General features: G+C 39.4%; 1 protein-coding gene across 2 annotated transcripts in view; it reads left to right on the top strand.

Annotated features, from left to right (window-relative positions):
- Positions 1 to 18,730, top strand: part of OSTF1 (osteoclast stimulating factor 1) — a 61,125-nt gene that overhangs the window by 18,747 nt on the left and 23,648 nt on the right. For both annotated transcript variants that reach the window (XM_070375754.1, XM_005887851.3), the window contains exon 2: positions 12,569 to 12,615. In XM_070375754.1, the coding sequence (XP_070231855.1) occupies positions 12,569 to 12,615 (47 nt within the window). The remainder of the gene's footprint in view (positions 1 to 12,568; positions 12,616 to 18,730) is intronic.

Raw genomic sequence — 18,730 nt, 5'->3', positions numbered from 1 at the left:
TTTCCCCTCTTCCGTCCCTGTGGGCAGAGCAGTTATTTTCACTGTCTACCCTTCCACATTATAAACAGCAGATAGTTTTGCAAGCTCAAGGGAGGGGACCAGAGGTTTTCCTAGAAGTTTAAGAACAAATTCCAAATTCCCTATGACCCCATGCCCATGTTTCTGAAAAAGAGAAATGATCTTCTGGGCATCCATTAATGAAAAAGAGTTAAAAAAAAAAATCCATAAGCAATTTGCCTTGGGTCTTAGAGTGCTGAGGTTAGTCCCTGAAAGTAAGTATGTAACCCTCAGGAATTTTATCACAGCTCCACCCAAGGCCTCGAGTAGAAGGAAGATTTTCCTAAGAATGGTCCTATAATTATCCTGTTTTAATTATAGCTCCAGAAAACTACAGCTCTTTGTGTTTGTCTCTGTCTAGCCTTTGGGGAAATCCTCAGGACTTAATTCTCACTCCCTTGTCCTCCTAATAGCTAATCTGGTTTGGAAAAATACCTGAACGTTTGTTTGGGTTAAGATTCTCCCCTGACCTTTTCCAGGAGTCATTTGGACTCTTTGGGTCTTTCCAGACCTTCCAGTTGTAGCCCCTCCTTTCCGTAAACAGTGTTGACTTTCAGAACCAGGTTGAGTTGGGTGGAGGAGCTCACAACCGAGCACATCCCCTTTCTGGGGCTGAGTCTTCAGCAATGCCAGGTCTGGCCCTGGGATGGCCACTGGGTGTAGCTTCCAACAGAGGTGTTATGTCCAACTTTTCTGGGGCCACCAGGCAAGGTTCACCACTGTCGCACCAGGAACATGACCCTTGGGAGCACTTCATAAACCTTTTGAAGGAGCACTAGTATATGACTTGAGAAGGAATGTAATTGGGGAAACAGTTTCCAGTTTAAAGGCTGTTGTCTTAGTGAGTCAATGATCTTGGAATAGTTTAGACATCTTGTTGGTTTCCTATAGGTGACCTCTCTAAACTCACTTTCCTGTTTTTGGTTCTGTTATAATTTTGGATAGAAACTTGTTTAGAGTCTCTCATATGTGCTATAGAAGAAAATTTGAATTATTTTTTTCTGAACTGAGAGAGACTCAAAGTTTTTGCTTACTCTTTGCTTCCACTTATTACATTTTCCTGTTGTATTTGATAATATTTTTCACTCATCCAGAGTGTATTATATAAGAGTTCTAGGATTAACTAGAGGTAGTAAAATGCTCTCACTACAGATTTGACCCCTGTGTGTCTATTGGGTAAGTAGGAAGTGAGTCCTTTAACTCTGTTCTATGTCTCTAGAGATTCTCTAATCATTTTCTTAAATATAGTGTATATCTTTGTCCCTATATCAGATTTTAAGGGGTTCTGCTTTAAATAAAGGAAAACATTTTATCATCATGTTATGGTGCTAGCTTTTGTTTTTATAGAGGACTAAGACCATTTGTTTTGTTATTGTTGCAGAGTTTTATTTTCTATGTACAATTGTAATTTCCTAAGGAATTAGTCATTCATGAAAGTCATTCTGTAAGCTTGTCCATATATTATTTGCTCAAATTTTTAAAAAATTTCTTGAAAAAATAGGATACTTTCCAAGGCCATTTTTAATATATTCTGAGAGTATTTTATTTTTACAAGGAGTACCAGATATCTAATCTGAAAAATTCCCATTTGATCTCTAGACACTGGTTATATACATTCATATATAAATGTAATGATAAGTATTTCTGAAAAATTTTTTTGTTTTTTGAGTGTGTGTTTCCTGGGTCCTGATATGCAAAATGTTTATTGTTATGGGTCTCAGAAAAATTTGAGAACTCTGTAGCCTGTCTGCACTCATGTCCCCAGCCTAATCTCTCACTGTTTCTCCTGCCAGGCTTCAGGCCTGTTGATATTCAAGACATTCCTAAGCCACCTTTCACCCTTTCTGGCCCCTCTGTCTACTTTCTGCTCTGTATTCTAGTCTGCCCTACACTGCCACCAGCCCCTCTTTTCAACTCCTGTTATTTTTCCAAAAACAAAGTAGGTGCCATCTCCCATATGACCAGCACTGACCTAAAAATCTACTCACTGTCTGTGTTACTTACATGATCCCTGTATTCTCACTTTTGTGAGCATACTTGGTATTACAGTTGCTTGTCTTTCCACCCATAATTTTTTTTTTTTTGGTAGTGAGATCAGAGAGTCCAAGAGGACAAAAGAGAACTCATATTAATAAATACTCTGCTGATAAATAAAGTGCACATAAATTTTTGGTTGTCCTTCAATAGGACATTAAACTAGACCACCTTTTCCTGGTTATATATGGGATTTATATTCTTTTAGACAAGAAAATAGAGAAGAAAATAAATATGAATTATAGTTCCATCACCCAGAGATGAGTGTTAACATTGTAGTATTGTTTCCTTCCAGTTTTTCTTCTATGCATATCTTTATTTTACATAGCTGATTGTATATATAATATTACCACCTGTGACATTATGTTTATGTATCTGTAAAATGTAAGCATATCTTCCAAAAGCTTATTTATAAAGGTCATAATAAATCCTTTTTTAATTAATTACTGTGATAACCTATATTCCAATGTACGTATATTTTTATGTTCATGCATTTCTGTTTTTTTTTCCCTATAATTCTGTATTCATTGCCATTATAGACTGTGTTTATGTTCCCCCCAAATTCATGTACTGAAGCCTTAAACCCAATGTGATAGGGATGGGGCCTTGGAGGAAGTAATTAGGGTTAGATTAGGTCATGAGATTGGGACCCACCTGGTGGGATTTGTGGTTTTTTAAAAGGAGTGAGAGAGAGATCTGTGTGTGTGCATACCAAGGAAGGGCCATGTGAGCACGCGGTGAGAAAGTAGCTATCTGCAAGCCAGGAAGAGCCCTCTCACTAGAAACCAAATTTGCCAGCACCTTGATCTTGGACTTCCCAGCCTCTATCTAGAACTGTGAGAAGTAAATGTCTGTTGTTCAGGTGCCCAGTTCATGGTATTTTGTTGAGGCAGCCTGAGCTGACTGAGGACACTGGCTATAGGTTTCAAAATGACAGTGAGGTTTAAAACTCTCACTGAATTCTTTAATAGCCACTAAAGAATATAATATTCTTCCCTGGTGGCTCAGATGGTGAAGAATCCGCCTGCAATGCAGGAGACCTGGGTTCGATTCCTGGGTTGGGAAGATGGAGCAGGGCATGGCAACCCACTCCAGTATCATTGCCTGGAGAATCCCATGGACGGAGGAGCTATGGGGTTGCAAAGAGTTGGACATGACTGAGCAACTAAACATAGCACATGCAAGGTCTATAATATTGGCTGTTAGGCTTTGTTTGCTTAACAGAAGCATTTCAGCTTCTCTGTGGGGGTATTATAAATGATAAACTAATATATAGGATATAAGGGTATATATATAATATAAAGGATGTACATATAATATATAGGATTTTGATAAGGCTGTCTTGCCAGTGAAGATAAAAACACAAGGGATAAAGTACAAATTTATAGTAATTAATAAAAGCTAACATGGGTACATACAGCGTCTCAGGAATTGCACATAGTACTTTACATATATAAATTTGTTTAAATCCATTTAATCCCAGTGTGCCAGCAATAAAAGCTCAGATCTTTCTGAGCCATGTTCATAGTGTTCAGAGCATGAACCCTGAGCCAGACAGCCTGGGTTTAAACCTTATTTCTGGCACTTCCTAGCTGTGTGGACCTGGATTCCTTACCTACTCTAACCTGTTTCTTCAGCTGTAAAATAGTGTGAATAGGTAATTATGTTTCAGGATTGTTTTGATTAAAAGTTGCTACAAGTCAGCCCTTTGTATGGTATCTGGTCTGTGTTAAGTGTCCCATAAATGTGAGCTTTGATGGGTCATTCCCTTTTGGATTAGAGATATCAGTGTTAGGAAATTCTGTGTCAGTCTTGGATGTATGAATTCATTTGCCCAACCGGTCATTTCCCACAGGACAAGGCTGAGCCCCAGGCTGCTTGCAGGGCAGTCAGAGGCAGACCTACTGCCTCCTCAGGCTGTGACACGTGCTTCTTTGGTCTGACTTGTCCTTCACCAGATCAGGGGGCAGCAGACTTTTTCTGTAAAGGTACAGATTGTAAATATTTTAGGCGTTGTGAGCCACAGATGGTCTCTATTATAACCACTTGACCCTGCCATGGTAGTGGAAAAGCAGCCGTGGATGACATATAAATACTGACTCTGTTCCAGAAGAACTTTATTAATGAACACTATAGTTCGAATTTCAGGTAATTTTCATATGCCATGAAATGACATTCCCTCCCAGCCAATTTAAAATATAAAGCCATTCTTGGGACTTCCCCGGTGGCTCAAATTGTAAAATGTAAAGCCATTCTTAATTCTTAGCTCACAGATTGTACAAAACAGGCACTGCTATCACGAGTTGGTCCCCAGACTCACCTCGTCCCTTCGCAGAAGGTGCTGTGATCAGTGGAGCCTTTTTACTTTAAATTCCAAAAACTGAAATCAAGAATTTTTCTCCATTCTTCTCCGAGATCTCCCCAAGCTGACTTTGGAAGCAAGGTGTCTTGAGATGAAGAGTTTTACGGACCATTGCTCTCTTTCCTCTAATTTTTAACCCATCAAAACATATTGGCAGTGAACTTGTCATTTGAAAAGTCCTGCTCTTAGGGACTTTTATGTTATACTGAGAAGAAATAAAAATAACCAGCGGATGTGAAAATAATGAAATTTGCTGAAAAGCACTGAAAAGTATAGGCAAAGGAAAAAATGGGTAAGAAAGGCACACTGTTAATAAACAGAATCCTCTTGTCAGAAAACACACTGGCTACTGTTTTTAATGAGTCTGCCATTCCTGCAGCTGAAATCAAGACACATTTCAAATTCTTTAGTTTTTTTTTTGAATTGCATAAGAGGGCAGCAGGAAAGAGATGGTGCTGGAGTAAGGAGAGATGAAAGCATTACTTTCATAGTCTTTTCTGCTAATTATAATCTTTAAAGTTACATGTAAATAGAGTTCATTGGATTTGATTTAACTCATCCAAGAATATAAGTATGAAGGGAGAAACTTATTGCTGTACTCACATAGTGATCTTCTTTGCAAGAAAACCATTTTATTTTCAAGAGCAGTGGACTTTTGTGGACTGACAAGAGATTTTCACCCAGAAGCCTGTTCTGAGCTGACCATCCTATTTATGGGCGTTGGAGCCCACAAAGCCCATGGGAGCCCCATGTTGACCTAACAGAGCACAGCTGTTTCCTTTCACCCCAGCAATGGAAGTGATGGCCTTGACTCTTGAATGCTATCACATAGGCTCCTTCTGTTTTGTTTTTGAACAGAAAACATCCTGTTTCATCATGCTTGTTGAATAGAATAATTTAAACATGCCTTGTGGAAATAATATTAATACTTTTACTTAACCTAAGATTTTTTTTTTTTTCATACCCACATGATGTAAAGTAAGAAGAGTAATACACCCTGCTTGTGCTTAGTTACTCAGTCGTGCCCGACTCTTTGCAGTCCTTTGGACTATAGCCCACCAGCCTCCTCTGTCCATAGGATTTTTCAGGGAAGAATACTGGAGTCTGTTGCCATTTCCTTCTCCAGGAGATCTTCCCGATCCAAGGACAAACCCAGATCTCCTGTGTCTCCTCCATTGCAAGCAGATTCTTTACCTGCCAAGCCACTGGGGAAGCCCAATACTCCCTGTATGCACTTAGATAAATGTGAGGAATATACATATAAAATAAGTTCTTATTTTTTCTGTAATTTTCCCTTTTTGAAGTAATTTTCTTCCTATTTCTTTTTGGTTGGTTATAATTATTTAAAATGGTTAGAATATCTGCTTTGGGGGTGATGAGAGAATATTATATTTTATATGTTAGCTGAATTTTGAGATTCATGAAATAAAAGAATATTACCCATTCCTTAGAGTCCTGTAGCAAATCTCTAACTTGATCAGATAGTTTGGAGTAGTGGCTTTCACACTTTTTTTTTGACCTTGACCTCCAGTAAGAGATGTATCTTTTACTTAGTGACCTGGTACATTCAAAAATGCACGTGCATAGACACACACATATACACATGAGCATAGGAGTACACAGAAATTTACCTTCGCCTCAAATTTCTTCCAAAACCTGCCATTCAGCTTTGGGTCACTGACCATATGGTGAAATGCATACTTCAGTGTCATTTTTGGCACACCTTGTATTTTATCAAGGATTGTAGATTGCTTAGGTATTCCTCATGCCATGCCAGTGATGCAAATAAGGCATGTCATTTGGATTTATTGTTTTCTCATGTACTTGTGTCTTTCTTTGAAAGACAGGTATATAATACTCTAACTTTAATTTAGTTCCGATATCCTCTTTGTACTTTATATTTGAAAATTCTCTCAGTCAACTGAAAGTATAAGTGTACGTTTTTATTGGAGAATAAAATATTGTGGTAATTAACGATAATTGTGAGGCTATGGATTTTAAATGTCCAAATGTTATTATATAAATACTTAAGATCATAGGTGTGAATTGACATTGTTGAGAGAATATGATCCCTAATAATTTGGGGGAAACCATTGTGTCTTTGTGGGATTGTTTTCAGTGAAATTGCATCACCAGCATTAGGCAAATCTTTTAGCCCAGGAGATGAAGAGGAGGTGAGTCTGGACCCCAGTCAGTTTCTATTAGGGAGGAAGGACCTTACAAACTGTGGCAGAATCATCACAGGCAAAAGCTACGCTGGCAGAACTAGCGCCATAATATCTTGATTTTACACAGACCTCATTTTATAGAGAATGTTTATTTAGTTTTGCAGAAGCTTCATTCAGGCTACAGTTAGCAATGTTGAGGAATTATAGTTCCTGCCCTTTTATATCAAGCTTTAAAAATGGGTCTACTAGAATTTTTAATAATAAAACTATAATCGTAATTAATTTTTGAATAAAATTTCAGATTTATATTTGTTTCCCAGCAGTTCATTCTGTAAAGGCAACATTTAGTTTTGGAAAATGTTGATTTTAATATTTGACCATTTGGTGTTATGTCAAAATGTGTATTTGGTAAATTTCTAAAATAAACACTCATGTCTCTACTCATTTGTCCAGTCCCAGTGAAACAAAAGTTTCACAAAATCATAATTGGTTCCATTATGTGCAGTGTACTCTGATCTTTTCTGTTTTATTTAGTATTTTTAAAAACCACTAAGTTAGTTTTACCATCTGCTAATATGTCATGATCTACAGTTTAAAAATGCTGAGACTCAGTGTACTCTGGGGATAGTAATACCATCTGGGAGGGGTCATTTTTGTATGCAATATTAGGATGGTTTTCTTCCTCAGAATGCTTTTAGGATCTCAAAGACATGTTAAGACTTGTAAAAAAAAAAAAAAAAGTTAATGCTACTGCCAAGTAATTTTCTGTAGTGGTTGTACCAGTTTACACACCCACTGGTAGTGTCTGAGAATTCCAGTTGTCCCATATCCTTCTTAACACTTGGCATTGTCAGTGTTTTTAGATTTAACTGTCATAGTCAGTGTGTGGTAGTTATCATAGCCATTTTAAATGAAGTCCATCTAAAATGTCTCATGCCTCCCAACATTTTTCAGCAGAATGTAAATGAAACAGTTGATCTGTTAGTTCTGGTATTTTGAATAGTCATTCTCTTGCTATTTATGGTATGTTTATCCACTGTAGTGAGCTGTCACCTTTTATTGCTGTCATAGTGGCTCAGACTAGCAGCTTCTTCACTCTTTCACCAACAGAGAATAAAGTAGATTAGAAATTTTGTGTTTGGGTTTATAAGCCCCCAGTCCTTCTAAGTGCTGCTTCAGAGCCTTAGTGGTGCAACAATACATATTCTTTTTGCAGACCTCAGAAACAGCACATTCTCTTATCTGTTGCCTGTTCAGGTCCCTGTCCCAGATCCCCTTCTACTCCATCAGCCTCAATTACTCTGGACAAGGATTAGTTTAGTGAAGTCCGAGAGTGTGGATGAGGGGAGCAGGGACAGTCAGCCTAACTCCAGAGGAAAACAGTGTTTGGCTGATGACTAGTAGATTCAGCTCTTCACTACGGGTCTGGGTGGGGTTTCAGAGAAAAGAGAAGGGAGTTCCTGGCAAGGTAAGGAGCCAGCCACTGTTGGTATCATGGGAATTTACTTATTTTGCTTATGTCAGGAGGCCAGCCCTACTGAAATCCTTAGTACCATTCACACGCTAGTTCATGTTTATGAGAGTCACATAAAGCATCAGGCAAAAGATTGGGCCCGTTTCCAGTCTTAATTCAGGGTGAATTCAATTCATGTTATCTTCTTGGCTCCACTTTCCCTTTGTGGCATGTGTAACCAGACTTCCTTGAGAAAATGATCAAGAGGGAGGGCACCTGAAGAAAGCATCTAATTTAGCCTCTTGGCAATGTACAAGAACACAACTATTTTGCATTGTGACTCCGCCTTCGTTAAATATGTTTGGAATTGATCAGCGCAATGATTTGTTAAGACTTTTTTTTTCTTCAATGTCTGCAAAGACCGTACTGAGCTTCCCAGGTGGCACTAGTGGTAAAGAGTCCACCTGCCAAGCCAGGAGATGCAGGAGATGTGGTTTTAATCCCTGGGTCAGGAAGATCCCATGGAGGAGGAAATGGCAACCCACTCCAGTGTTCTTGCCTGGAAAGTTCCATGGACAGAGGAGCCTGACGGACTACAGTCCATGGGACTGCAAAGAATCAGACATGGCTAAGCAACTGAACACACACACACAAGGACAATACTATAGAAATACAGAGGACCCTGATTTTTTGCCCTTCATTGCTCTGCATAAACCTGTACACCTATAGACCATTGCACACAGTTGAGTTAAACATGATATAAGAATGATCAGTGAGTTAAGTCTTATTAATTGGTATTTTCTTGAAAGGCTCTACCCATGGTTGGTAAACTGTAATCATGAAAGTCATCTGCTTTTCCTCTTTATGGTATTCTTTCATAACCTCTGCCTGGTCTTTGTATTGTTTTGTTTCAACTTGACTCAGCCTTGAGGATGGAATAAATTAAGGCCTCAGACTTTTATGATATATGGGTTCAAAGGGATTCTTAAAGGGCGAATTCTCAATATTAATTGATTAAAAGATTTGTATGTGAAAATGTTTTCTGCAACATTACATGAAGAGAACATTCCCTCATGTGATGGCCTGAAGAGTTGCCTGATGCTCTCTGCTTAGTATAAATAGAGATGAATAAATCTCCAACTTTCTTCTTAGTTGTATACATTTTATAGTAAGACAGTCACAAAAGATACAGTTACAAAGAATCAGCAGCTTAGTCCCACTCCATTTAATTTTTCTCCAGGTTTTAAAATTTAAGCTCATTAAGTTGACATTGGATATTGTTCCCAAAGTCAGCCATCACTTGTCTCATCACTGCCTTGCCCTCAAAGGAGCAAGAAAGTTCTGTCATTACTGATTTTGGTCACCAGTGTATGCTTCTTTGTGTAACTTCTCCTTGGAAAGTTTGACGTAATCAAGACAGTTAATCTCCCCTTAGACAGTTAGGTCAGCAGAAAATATTTCTCCTTCCATTTAATGTTTCCTTTCTTAGACCTAAGGATATGGGGGTGAAAAGCAAACTCCAAATGAAAAAGAGTTTTCACTTTTGCTTCTGGAAGTGGCACTAGAATTCAGATTGCAAAAATAATGTTTTTTTGCAGCCACACCAAGTAATGGGATTTGAGCAGCTCTTCTATATTAGGGTGTTTAAAAGAAAGTGATTTCCTGTACCTCTGTGCCTCCAGTGAAAATATCTTTTTTGTTTTCATTGATAATAAAAGTAGTACATGCTACTTTTATTAGTAATAATGAATTTAAACCATGTATGTAAAGTAGAATGTGAGGATTCCCATAATTGGTGTTTCCAATCAAGATGTGTGTGGTCAACATAAATGGATGGTACTTGGCATACTGTTCTATAACTTGTTTTTTCCCACTGAATATTTTACAGGCTCTTTGCCACATCAGTGTCTGTGAGTCTGTCTGCAGCATTCTTTTTAAATGACTCTATCATGTAGATGAATTGGAGTTGATTTATGTAGTCCCCTCCTGATGGACATAACATCACTTCTCATTTTCTCATGTTCTAAATTTGTGTTGTTCAAGATGCTAGCCACCAGCCACTTGTGGCAGCTTAACTTAATTCAAATTAAATGATGCGTAAAAATCAGTTCTTCAGTCACATTAGCCATATTTCATGTGCTCAGTAGCTCTGTGTAAGTAGCACAGATGGAGAGCTTTCCCATCATTATGTAAAAATGTATTGCTGCTGCTGCTGCTAAGTCGCTTCAGTCATGTCCGACTCTGTGTGACCCCATAGACGGAAGCCCACCAGGCTCCCCCGTCCCTGGGATTCTCCAGGCAAGAACACTGGAGTGGGTTGCCATTTCCTTCTCCAGTGCATGAAAGTGAAAAGTGAAGGTGAAGTCGCTCAGTCGTGTCCGACTCTTAGCGACCCCATGGACTATAGCCTACCAGGCTCCTCCATCCATGGGATTTTCCAAGCAAGAGTACTGGAGTGGGGTGCCATTGCCTTCTCCGAAAAATGTTTTAGACAGTGCTATTCTAATCTGGTTTTCAGACTGCTTTTTGAGTGCATGTTCCTTTCTTTTATTCATCCATTCTTCATCCCTTCAGTAAATAATTATTAAGTGCCTCCTATGTGCCAGGCATTGTGCTAGGTACTTGATATACCACGCATAAAACACTTGCCCTCATAATTCTTAATATTGTATCAATGAAAGGTTTTAACTGCTTCCAATAATGTATTTTTGGTTTAGTCGTTAAGTCATGTCCAACTCTTGCGACCCCATGGACTGTATGGTTCCCCCTGCCTGCCAGGTTCCTCCGCACATGGGATTCTCCAGGCAAGAATACTGGAGTGGGTTGCCATTCCTTTCTCTAGGGGATCTTTCTGACCCAGGGGTTGAACCGGGTCTCCTGCACTGCAGGCAGATTCTTTATTGTCCGAGCCACCAGGGAAGCCCTATATGTATTCTATATCATGCTGTTATATTTTAAAACATGTTAAAATAGGAATGAAAACAAATAAGATAAAAATGTACAAAATTCCACTGTAAAAATTTTTTTATTGGGATATAGTTGATTTATGGGCTTCCCAGGTGGCTTAGTAGTAAAGAATCTGCCTATCAAGCAGGAGGCAAAGGTTTGATCCCTGGGTGGAGAAGATCCCCTGGAGAAGGAAATGGTAACCCACTGCATTATTCTTGCCTGGGAAATCCCATGCACAAAGGAGCCTGGCAGGTTACAGTCCATGAGGTCGCAAAGAATTGGATATGACTGAGTGACTAAAGAGCAGCAGTGGTTGATTTAAACGTCGTGTTGCTTTCAGGTGTACAGAAAGCGAATCTGTTATACGTGTATCCACTTGTTTTCGGATTCTTTTCCCATATAGCCCTATACAGAGTACTGGGTAGAGTTCCCTCTGCCACACCGTGGTCCTTATTAGTTATCTGTTTAAAATGTACATAATTTCTGAAGTAGTCTTCCCACCGTGGGAGCCACTGTTCCTAATGGTGCTCTTGGACTAGGCGGTTATCTCTAAAGGTTCTTCCAGTACTGAAATTGAACTGTTGTCACATTTTAAGTAGGTCTTTGATTTTGATATTTGTAGGCTTTTCCCTATACTATCTTTGTTCTTATCAATTTATTTAGCAAGAATTTATTAAGTTCGTACTATATGCCAGGTAGGTGCCAGGAGATTGAACAGGTCAGGGTTCCTGCCCTCACATGAGACAGGCTTGCACATCAGTTATTTCTGATACCAGGTATTCTGGAAATGCAGCGAAGGGACATATAAAAAGGGAGATGGCTTGGCAGAACAGAAGATGTGTGCTGTTTTGTTATGTACTCCGTTGCTCAGTTGTGTCCAACTCTTTGCGGCCCCCTGGACTGTAGCCCGCCAGGCTCCTCTGCCCGTGGAATACTGGCGTGGGTTGCCATGCGCTCCTCCAGGGGATCTTTCCCATCTAGGGACCAAACGCATGTCTCTTGCATCTCCTGCATTGGCAGGTGGGTTCATGGTTTGGTAGAACAGAGGATAGTTCTCATGAACATGACTCATTTGTGGATTGCACTCTGTTGTGGGACTTCATGGAATCATAGATTTTTCCAACAGGTAGTTTTTTTCTTCCTGGTATTTCCTTTCTCTTGGAGAATATAAAATCATGAGCCATTGATTTAAGAATATGTAATTACTGTTAATTTTCCCAGTAAGTATCTTTATGTTAAACTTAGATCTTTGGGTTGGAGAGGCTTTACATAGGACAGAAGCTGAGTACAAATAATTAGGTAGCTCCTGTTGTTTGAGAGAGGGAAGCAAAATCACCCCCCAGAGGTGTGTGTTTATTCATACTTTAATTTAACAAATATTTAAGAAAATACCTTCTATGTAGAAAAAACATTTAATTCCAAAATAATTTCTCAAGAGGCTTTTAGTTAGGGAATTCTGAAGAATATAAAGGATAATAAATACTATTTACCAAAAATTAAGAAATGAAAAAACTGATCATGTGTTTTTTGTTTCCTTTCTTTTAGGGCAAGTTAAAGTGTTCAGAGCTCTTTATACGTTTGAACCCAGAACTGTAAGTATATTGGTCCCAATACTGACGTAAAGGGACTTCCCTGGCAGTCCAGTGGTTAAGACTGTGTTTTCACTTCAGGGGACACAAGTTTGATCCCTAGTCAGGGAATCCTGCATGCCATAGGGTGTGTACTTCCTTTTGTCCTAAATGGCCATGACCTGCTGCAACCCTTGAATTGACTATGGACAGAGTCCCATGTGGTTCAGCCCCCTTCTAAGTCCTCCTGTCCTCTGCTCCTTCCTCTTGGTGGATTATTCCAGTCTAGATTTGGTGCACAGTAGAACTCACCTATGACCTCTTTCTAGACTTATGGCTCTGCACCCCTCTAAACTCTGATTACACCCTTCTTCTTCCATAAAGACTTTCTGATCATCCCCCAGTGGAGTGAGATGTCTGTCCCTGCTCTGAATTCTACACTTGGCTTGAAATCCTGCTTACCAGCACAGTGTCTAGGGTGGAGAACACAGGGGTTTCAAGCTGCCAGTAGCTTTAGGACCCACTGTGCCTCTTTTAACAGCTGTGTGACCTGTTAAATTCAGAAATTACCTAACCTCTGTGCTTCAGTATACTTTTCTGTGAAGTGAAAGTTATAATAATAATTTCATAGAATTTTAATGAGAATTAAGTGATATTATTGTGTAAAGCTGCTATTACTATTAAGGAGTCATTGTTACTGTTAGAAGGAGTGCTATGCTATGCTATGCTAAGTCACTTCAGTCGTGTCCGACTCTGTGCGACCCCATAGACGGAAGCCCACCAGGCTCCCCCGTCCCTGGAATTCTCCAGGCAAGAACAGTGGAGTGGGTTGCCATTTCCATCTCCAGTGCATGAAAGTGAAAAGTGAAAGTGAAGTCGCTCAGTCGTGTCTGACTCCTAGCGACCCCATGGACTGCAGCCTTCCAGGCTCCTCCGTCCATGGATTTTCCAGGCAAGAGTACTGGAGTGGGGTGCCATTGCCTGTGATTTCTATATTCATAGACTCTTGTTGTTCAGTCACTAAGTCGTGTCGGACTGCAGCACACTAGGCTTCTCTGTCCTTCAGTATTCCTGGAGTTTGCTCAGACTCATATCCATTGAGTCAGTGATGCCATCCAACCATCTCATTCTCTGTCTCCCCCTTCTTCTCTTGCCCTCAGTCTTTCCCAGCATCAGGGTCTTTTCCAATGAGTCAGCTCTTCACATCAGGTAACCAAAGTACTGGAGCTTCAGCTTCAGCATCAGTCCTTCTAATGAATATTCAGGGTTGATTTCCTTTAGGATGGACTGGTTTGATTTCCTTTCTGTCCAAGGGACACACAAGAGTTTTCTTCAGCACCACAGTTTGAAAAAAGCATCCATTCTTTGGCACTCAGCCTTCTTTATGATCCAGCTCTCCAGCTCTCTTAACACATATTTTTGATTGGTTGATACATTGATTACTTTAATTCAACTCCAGTTCTACTCCAAGATGGAATCTCTACTGCTTTTTAAAAGTCTTAGTTATTATCAAATGCACAGGAGAAAATATAATTCATTGCATGCTAAGTCGTGTCCAACTCTATGCAACCTTATGGACCATAGCCTGCCAGGTTCCTCTGTCCATGGGGATTCTCCAGGCAAGAATATTAGAATGGGTTGCCATGCCCTCCTCCAGGGAATCTTCCCAACCCAGGGATTGAACTTGCATCTGTTATATCTTCTACATTGGCAAGTGGGTTCTTTACCACTAGTGCCACATGGGAAGCCCATTTAACTCATTCGGGTCTTTGTTTTTGACCACAGCACACAGCCTGCTGAACTTCCCCAACCAGGGATTGAACATATGCCCCCTACATTGGAAGTGTGGCATCTTAGCCACTGGACCACCAAGGAAGTCCCTACCTCATTAGGTTCTTTGAATATTCCCCATTTAAAATGCTATTTTTAATATCCATGGTCCTGAGGATCCTGGACTATAGAGCAGTGCTGCCAATTCATTCTGTATGTACTAGATGGTCATTAATGACTACCCCATGCCCTGCTGGCCGCACACTCTGCTCCTCTCCATCTCCCCTCAGTCCAGATGTTAATGGGGAGGCATCTGGCTGAGCAGGTAGCCCCTAGGTCTTAGAAGGTCTTCCTGACTGGTTAAGTGCCTGTGCTTTACCAGTTGTTCAGTATTTTAAACATCATCCCAGAACTAGGTTAGTCTTACATTTGTTTTCTGAATGAGAGTTTCTGTTAGACAAACTCAGTTTGGTCTCTCCCCTGAGACCAAGTAGCTATCTTCTCTAGTGGGATCAGTGTACTGCCAATACATCCTAAACTCACCTAAAAGTCACTGAGACAAAGCAAGTTGGAAGGGCTGAGCTGTGAGAATATCGCTGACATGTGCAGTACCCCAGGAAGACCTGGGTCCAGTTTTTTGCTATTGTACTACTCTCAGGAATAGGCACAGCAATGCCCAGCTTTCTTGGTGAGCCACTGAACAAGTAGGACACTGGAAGCTTGTCGCTCCTGGTTCTTCTGGCCAATCTATTTCTTCTCTGTCTTGCTCGAAGGTAAGGTAGTCCTGGCACTACCCAGCCTTGTTTGGTTCTCATTTCTTGCCCAACCCTCAGTCTAATAAACCACCATATAGAGGTCCTGCAAGACTGGATAGACCAGTGTACAGTTGCACTGATGCAGAGAGGGCAGTATTTCCTATGTGCTGGATTTATGTTGATTTCTGCAAGGAAACCAGTAGGACCCACCTCTATCATATAGTGCTTACTGGACTCCTCTAGGTTTGCAGCACTATCTGTAGTGGAAGGAGCCCTAGAATGGGATTCCAAAAGCTGTTAGGAGCCCAGCCCTACCACTCACAAACCGTGTGATTTGTGGCAAGTTCTTGAACCTCTCCAAGCCTGCTTGTGAGATGGAGATTATACCCATGACCCAGCCCTCCCTTAATGGATTGTTGTAAGGATCAAATGAGATTAAGTATGCTTTGCAGGTATAGGGTACTGCTGTTGATTTTGCTGTATTGCATTATGTTGGGCTAGGGTAGGGAGAAACAAGAGATAATTTCCACAGCCATTGCCTTTTATCCTGGTCATGACACCATGGCAACCAGTAATGGCTATGCAAGATGCTCCGGTATGACAGAAAGCAGAGGTGGCACTGAAGGACAGGGACCCCAGAATCTGCCTGTCATGGTTCAAGTTCAGTGTCTACTGTGTACCTGCTGTGTGGCCTTGGACAAGCTCCTCAGTTCTAATGTGATGATAAGAATAGCACCCACTTCACAGTGTTGCTGGTGAGATTATAAGTGTCCAGGTCAGTGCCTGGCACATGGTAGTACTATAAAGTGCTAATGAAAGCATCTGTAGTGAATTTGATCTTTTTTCTTTTATTAATTCTTGGGACTCCAGATTGACAAAAGTGAAAAATTTTTAAAGGATGTCACAGTCTTTCCAAAAATTTTCATAAAATATATATTTGCATAAACCAAGAAAATTAATGCCTTGAGAATTATATGTTACCAAGAATATATGGAATAGGAACAAGGATATACATTACCAAGTTTGTACTCATCGCCATAACATCCCAGTGGCCAACAAGTAGGAGACAGGAAAAAAAATATGGTTAAAAACCAAAGAACAAACTGGAAATAGAGAAGTGCTTACTTGATTGTGTCACTCTTTTCCCATCATATTCCGTGAATATGATGCCAGGAATTTAAAAGTGGATCCTCATTGAACAGTTTACATTAAGTGTCCCACAAGTGGTTTCTTAATGGAAAATATGAATATTGGAGATAAAAATCTAACTTTTAAAACCATGAAATTGCCTTGTTGTCTATACTGCCAGCAGTCTGAAGAATTTGATGGAGCACCTCCTTAGCTCAGTTAGGGAAAACTGCTCCTAGTTTCTTTGCAAGAAGATATTTTACTCTTACTAGAGAGTAGCATTGTGTGCTGGGAGCTATTGATTAAAAAGAAAGTAAACCATCCATTCTCTTTTCTCTGGCTGAAAAATAGCAACACTTTTTCTACCTGACTGAAATCGACTGCCTATTGTTGCTGCCTTAGTTGAAAAATAAGTCTGATCTAATACATGGCTGAGGCAGACACCGCTACTGAACAGCATTCATTAATTTAAAATCTGAAATAGCGCTGAGAAGTTTTGAAATGACTGTACTTGGTGACATTTTACAAATCATGCATTTTACCAAACCATGAATGACAATAATTATTTGAGACCATACAATTTAAAATATTGAGGTAAAATTCACATAAAACTAACCACTTTAAAATAAACAGTTCAGTGACATTAGTACAGTCACAATGTTGGGGAGCTGTCACCTCTGTCTATTTCCATAATATTTTTATTATCCCCAAGGAAAACCCTGTACCCATTAAATGCTTACCTCCCACTCTTCCAGGCTTTATTCCTTTTTATGATGAAGACTAATAACAGGGACTCGCGCGTGTGTGTATATGTGTGTGTGTGTGTGTGTGTGTCTGTGTGACTGTGTGTTCTTTGTTTCTTTTTAAGTCATTTGTTTGGTTCTTTGTTAAAATGTACCTTTTTTTCAAGGGTGAATGATCTTTGTGGAAATTTAGGCAGACTTGACCTTTGTGATTTTAGAAGGTCAGAACTGTCGGTAGAGATGACTGTGTCACTTACACATAAGCACTGATTGAGGAGGATTCATTATTAGACATAAGTGGGCAAGGTTAACTTCTATTCAAGACATTGAAGTCTTTCAGAACTCTTAGAAACTCAGTTACTCCAAAAAAATGCGAAGTTTTCACATATACCCTGTTTTCTTTACTTCCTTACATTCTGCTTTTTGCTCTCTTCCCATTCTTTACCGTCATCTAAAGGAGAGAGAGTCTATTCAGATTGCCAACGAAGGCCAATCTTACTGTTGTAGGGGTGGCCGCTGTGTCCTGCCGGGGATGCTGTGGTGGAAAGTGAGTTCCCTTTCTGGCCTCTGACAAGTAAGCCAGTTTGCAGAAGGGAACTCCTAAAGTAAATAGTTTGTTTCTCTAATTACTTATTATTTCCATCACACATTGGTTGTAATATTGAGCATAGATCATCAGAGCATTTTAGAGAAAGATTAGAGAAAATCTTAGAAGGCTTTACTCTCTTTCTTCTAAATGCCTATTTGCAGTAATTTTAAAATGTATGCCATTAATCTACATAGGTTCAGCTGATTTTGCATAGATATACTATGTGTAAGTCTAGTGTCTGCAGATCGAAGTGTAAATTCAACAGATGTTTCAGGAAGTGCTTTCTAGAAGAACTCAGACATTTTTGGGTTTCCTTAATCGTTTGCTATTTTATATATGAATGCATATTGCATCTAAATATTTATGAATTGTGGTTGCTTAAAGCATGATATACTATTCATTTATATTCAAGGAAAATAAAATAATAATAGAGATTATCTCTGAAACTAAATAAACTACTGGTACAGAGTCACATTTACTGCCCAAGTCTGCAGCTGAGAGAGCTCAACAAAAGGAAAATGAAAGAGTGAAGTAAAATTTGTTTCACTAGCATAATTGTTATTTGTATGGAATAGTAACCATAATCAAAAATATCAAAGCCTTTAAAAAATATTTTTCACACCAAAATTATGAAAGTAGTCCATGCTCATTATAGAATTTTATTCATAATTTTGATCTTATCCAGTGTGAAATTTTGTGCCCTACACTTTTCACTCAATATGGTAATGTAAACATTTCCCAATATATGAAACTTGCTCTCAATAGATATTATATATATGTCTGTGTATAATTTTTTTTTTTTTTTTTTTGGTTGCGTGGCGTGCATGATCTTAGTTCCCTGACCAGGGATTGAACCTGGGCCATGGCAGTGAAAGCACTGAGTCCTAACTACTGGACGACCCGGGAACTCCCTAGACATCATTTAATTTAATAAAGTTATGCTGATAAATGTTATCTACTGATGGGAAAAAGAAGATGTTTAATCAAAGTGCCTGGCTTTATTCAAAGAGTTTGGTTGGTCCAAAAGCACATATTGTCCATGTAATCAATTAACCCTTTAGAACTGCTTGTGGTCCAGACTGAGTTACTGCTTCATATCTTTCAGCTCTTTAGCTTTATTAATGGTTGAATTATTTATTAACTGTTTTCATATA

Source organism: Bos mutus, chromosome 8, assembly GCF_027580195.1.
Source record: "Bos mutus isolate GX-2022 chromosome 8, NWIPB_WYAK_1.1, whole genome shotgun sequence".
Lineage (NCBI taxonomy): Eukaryota > Metazoa > Chordata > Mammalia > Artiodactyla > Bovidae > Bos > Bos mutus.
This window is presented reverse-complemented; position numbering and strand designations above follow the sequence as displayed.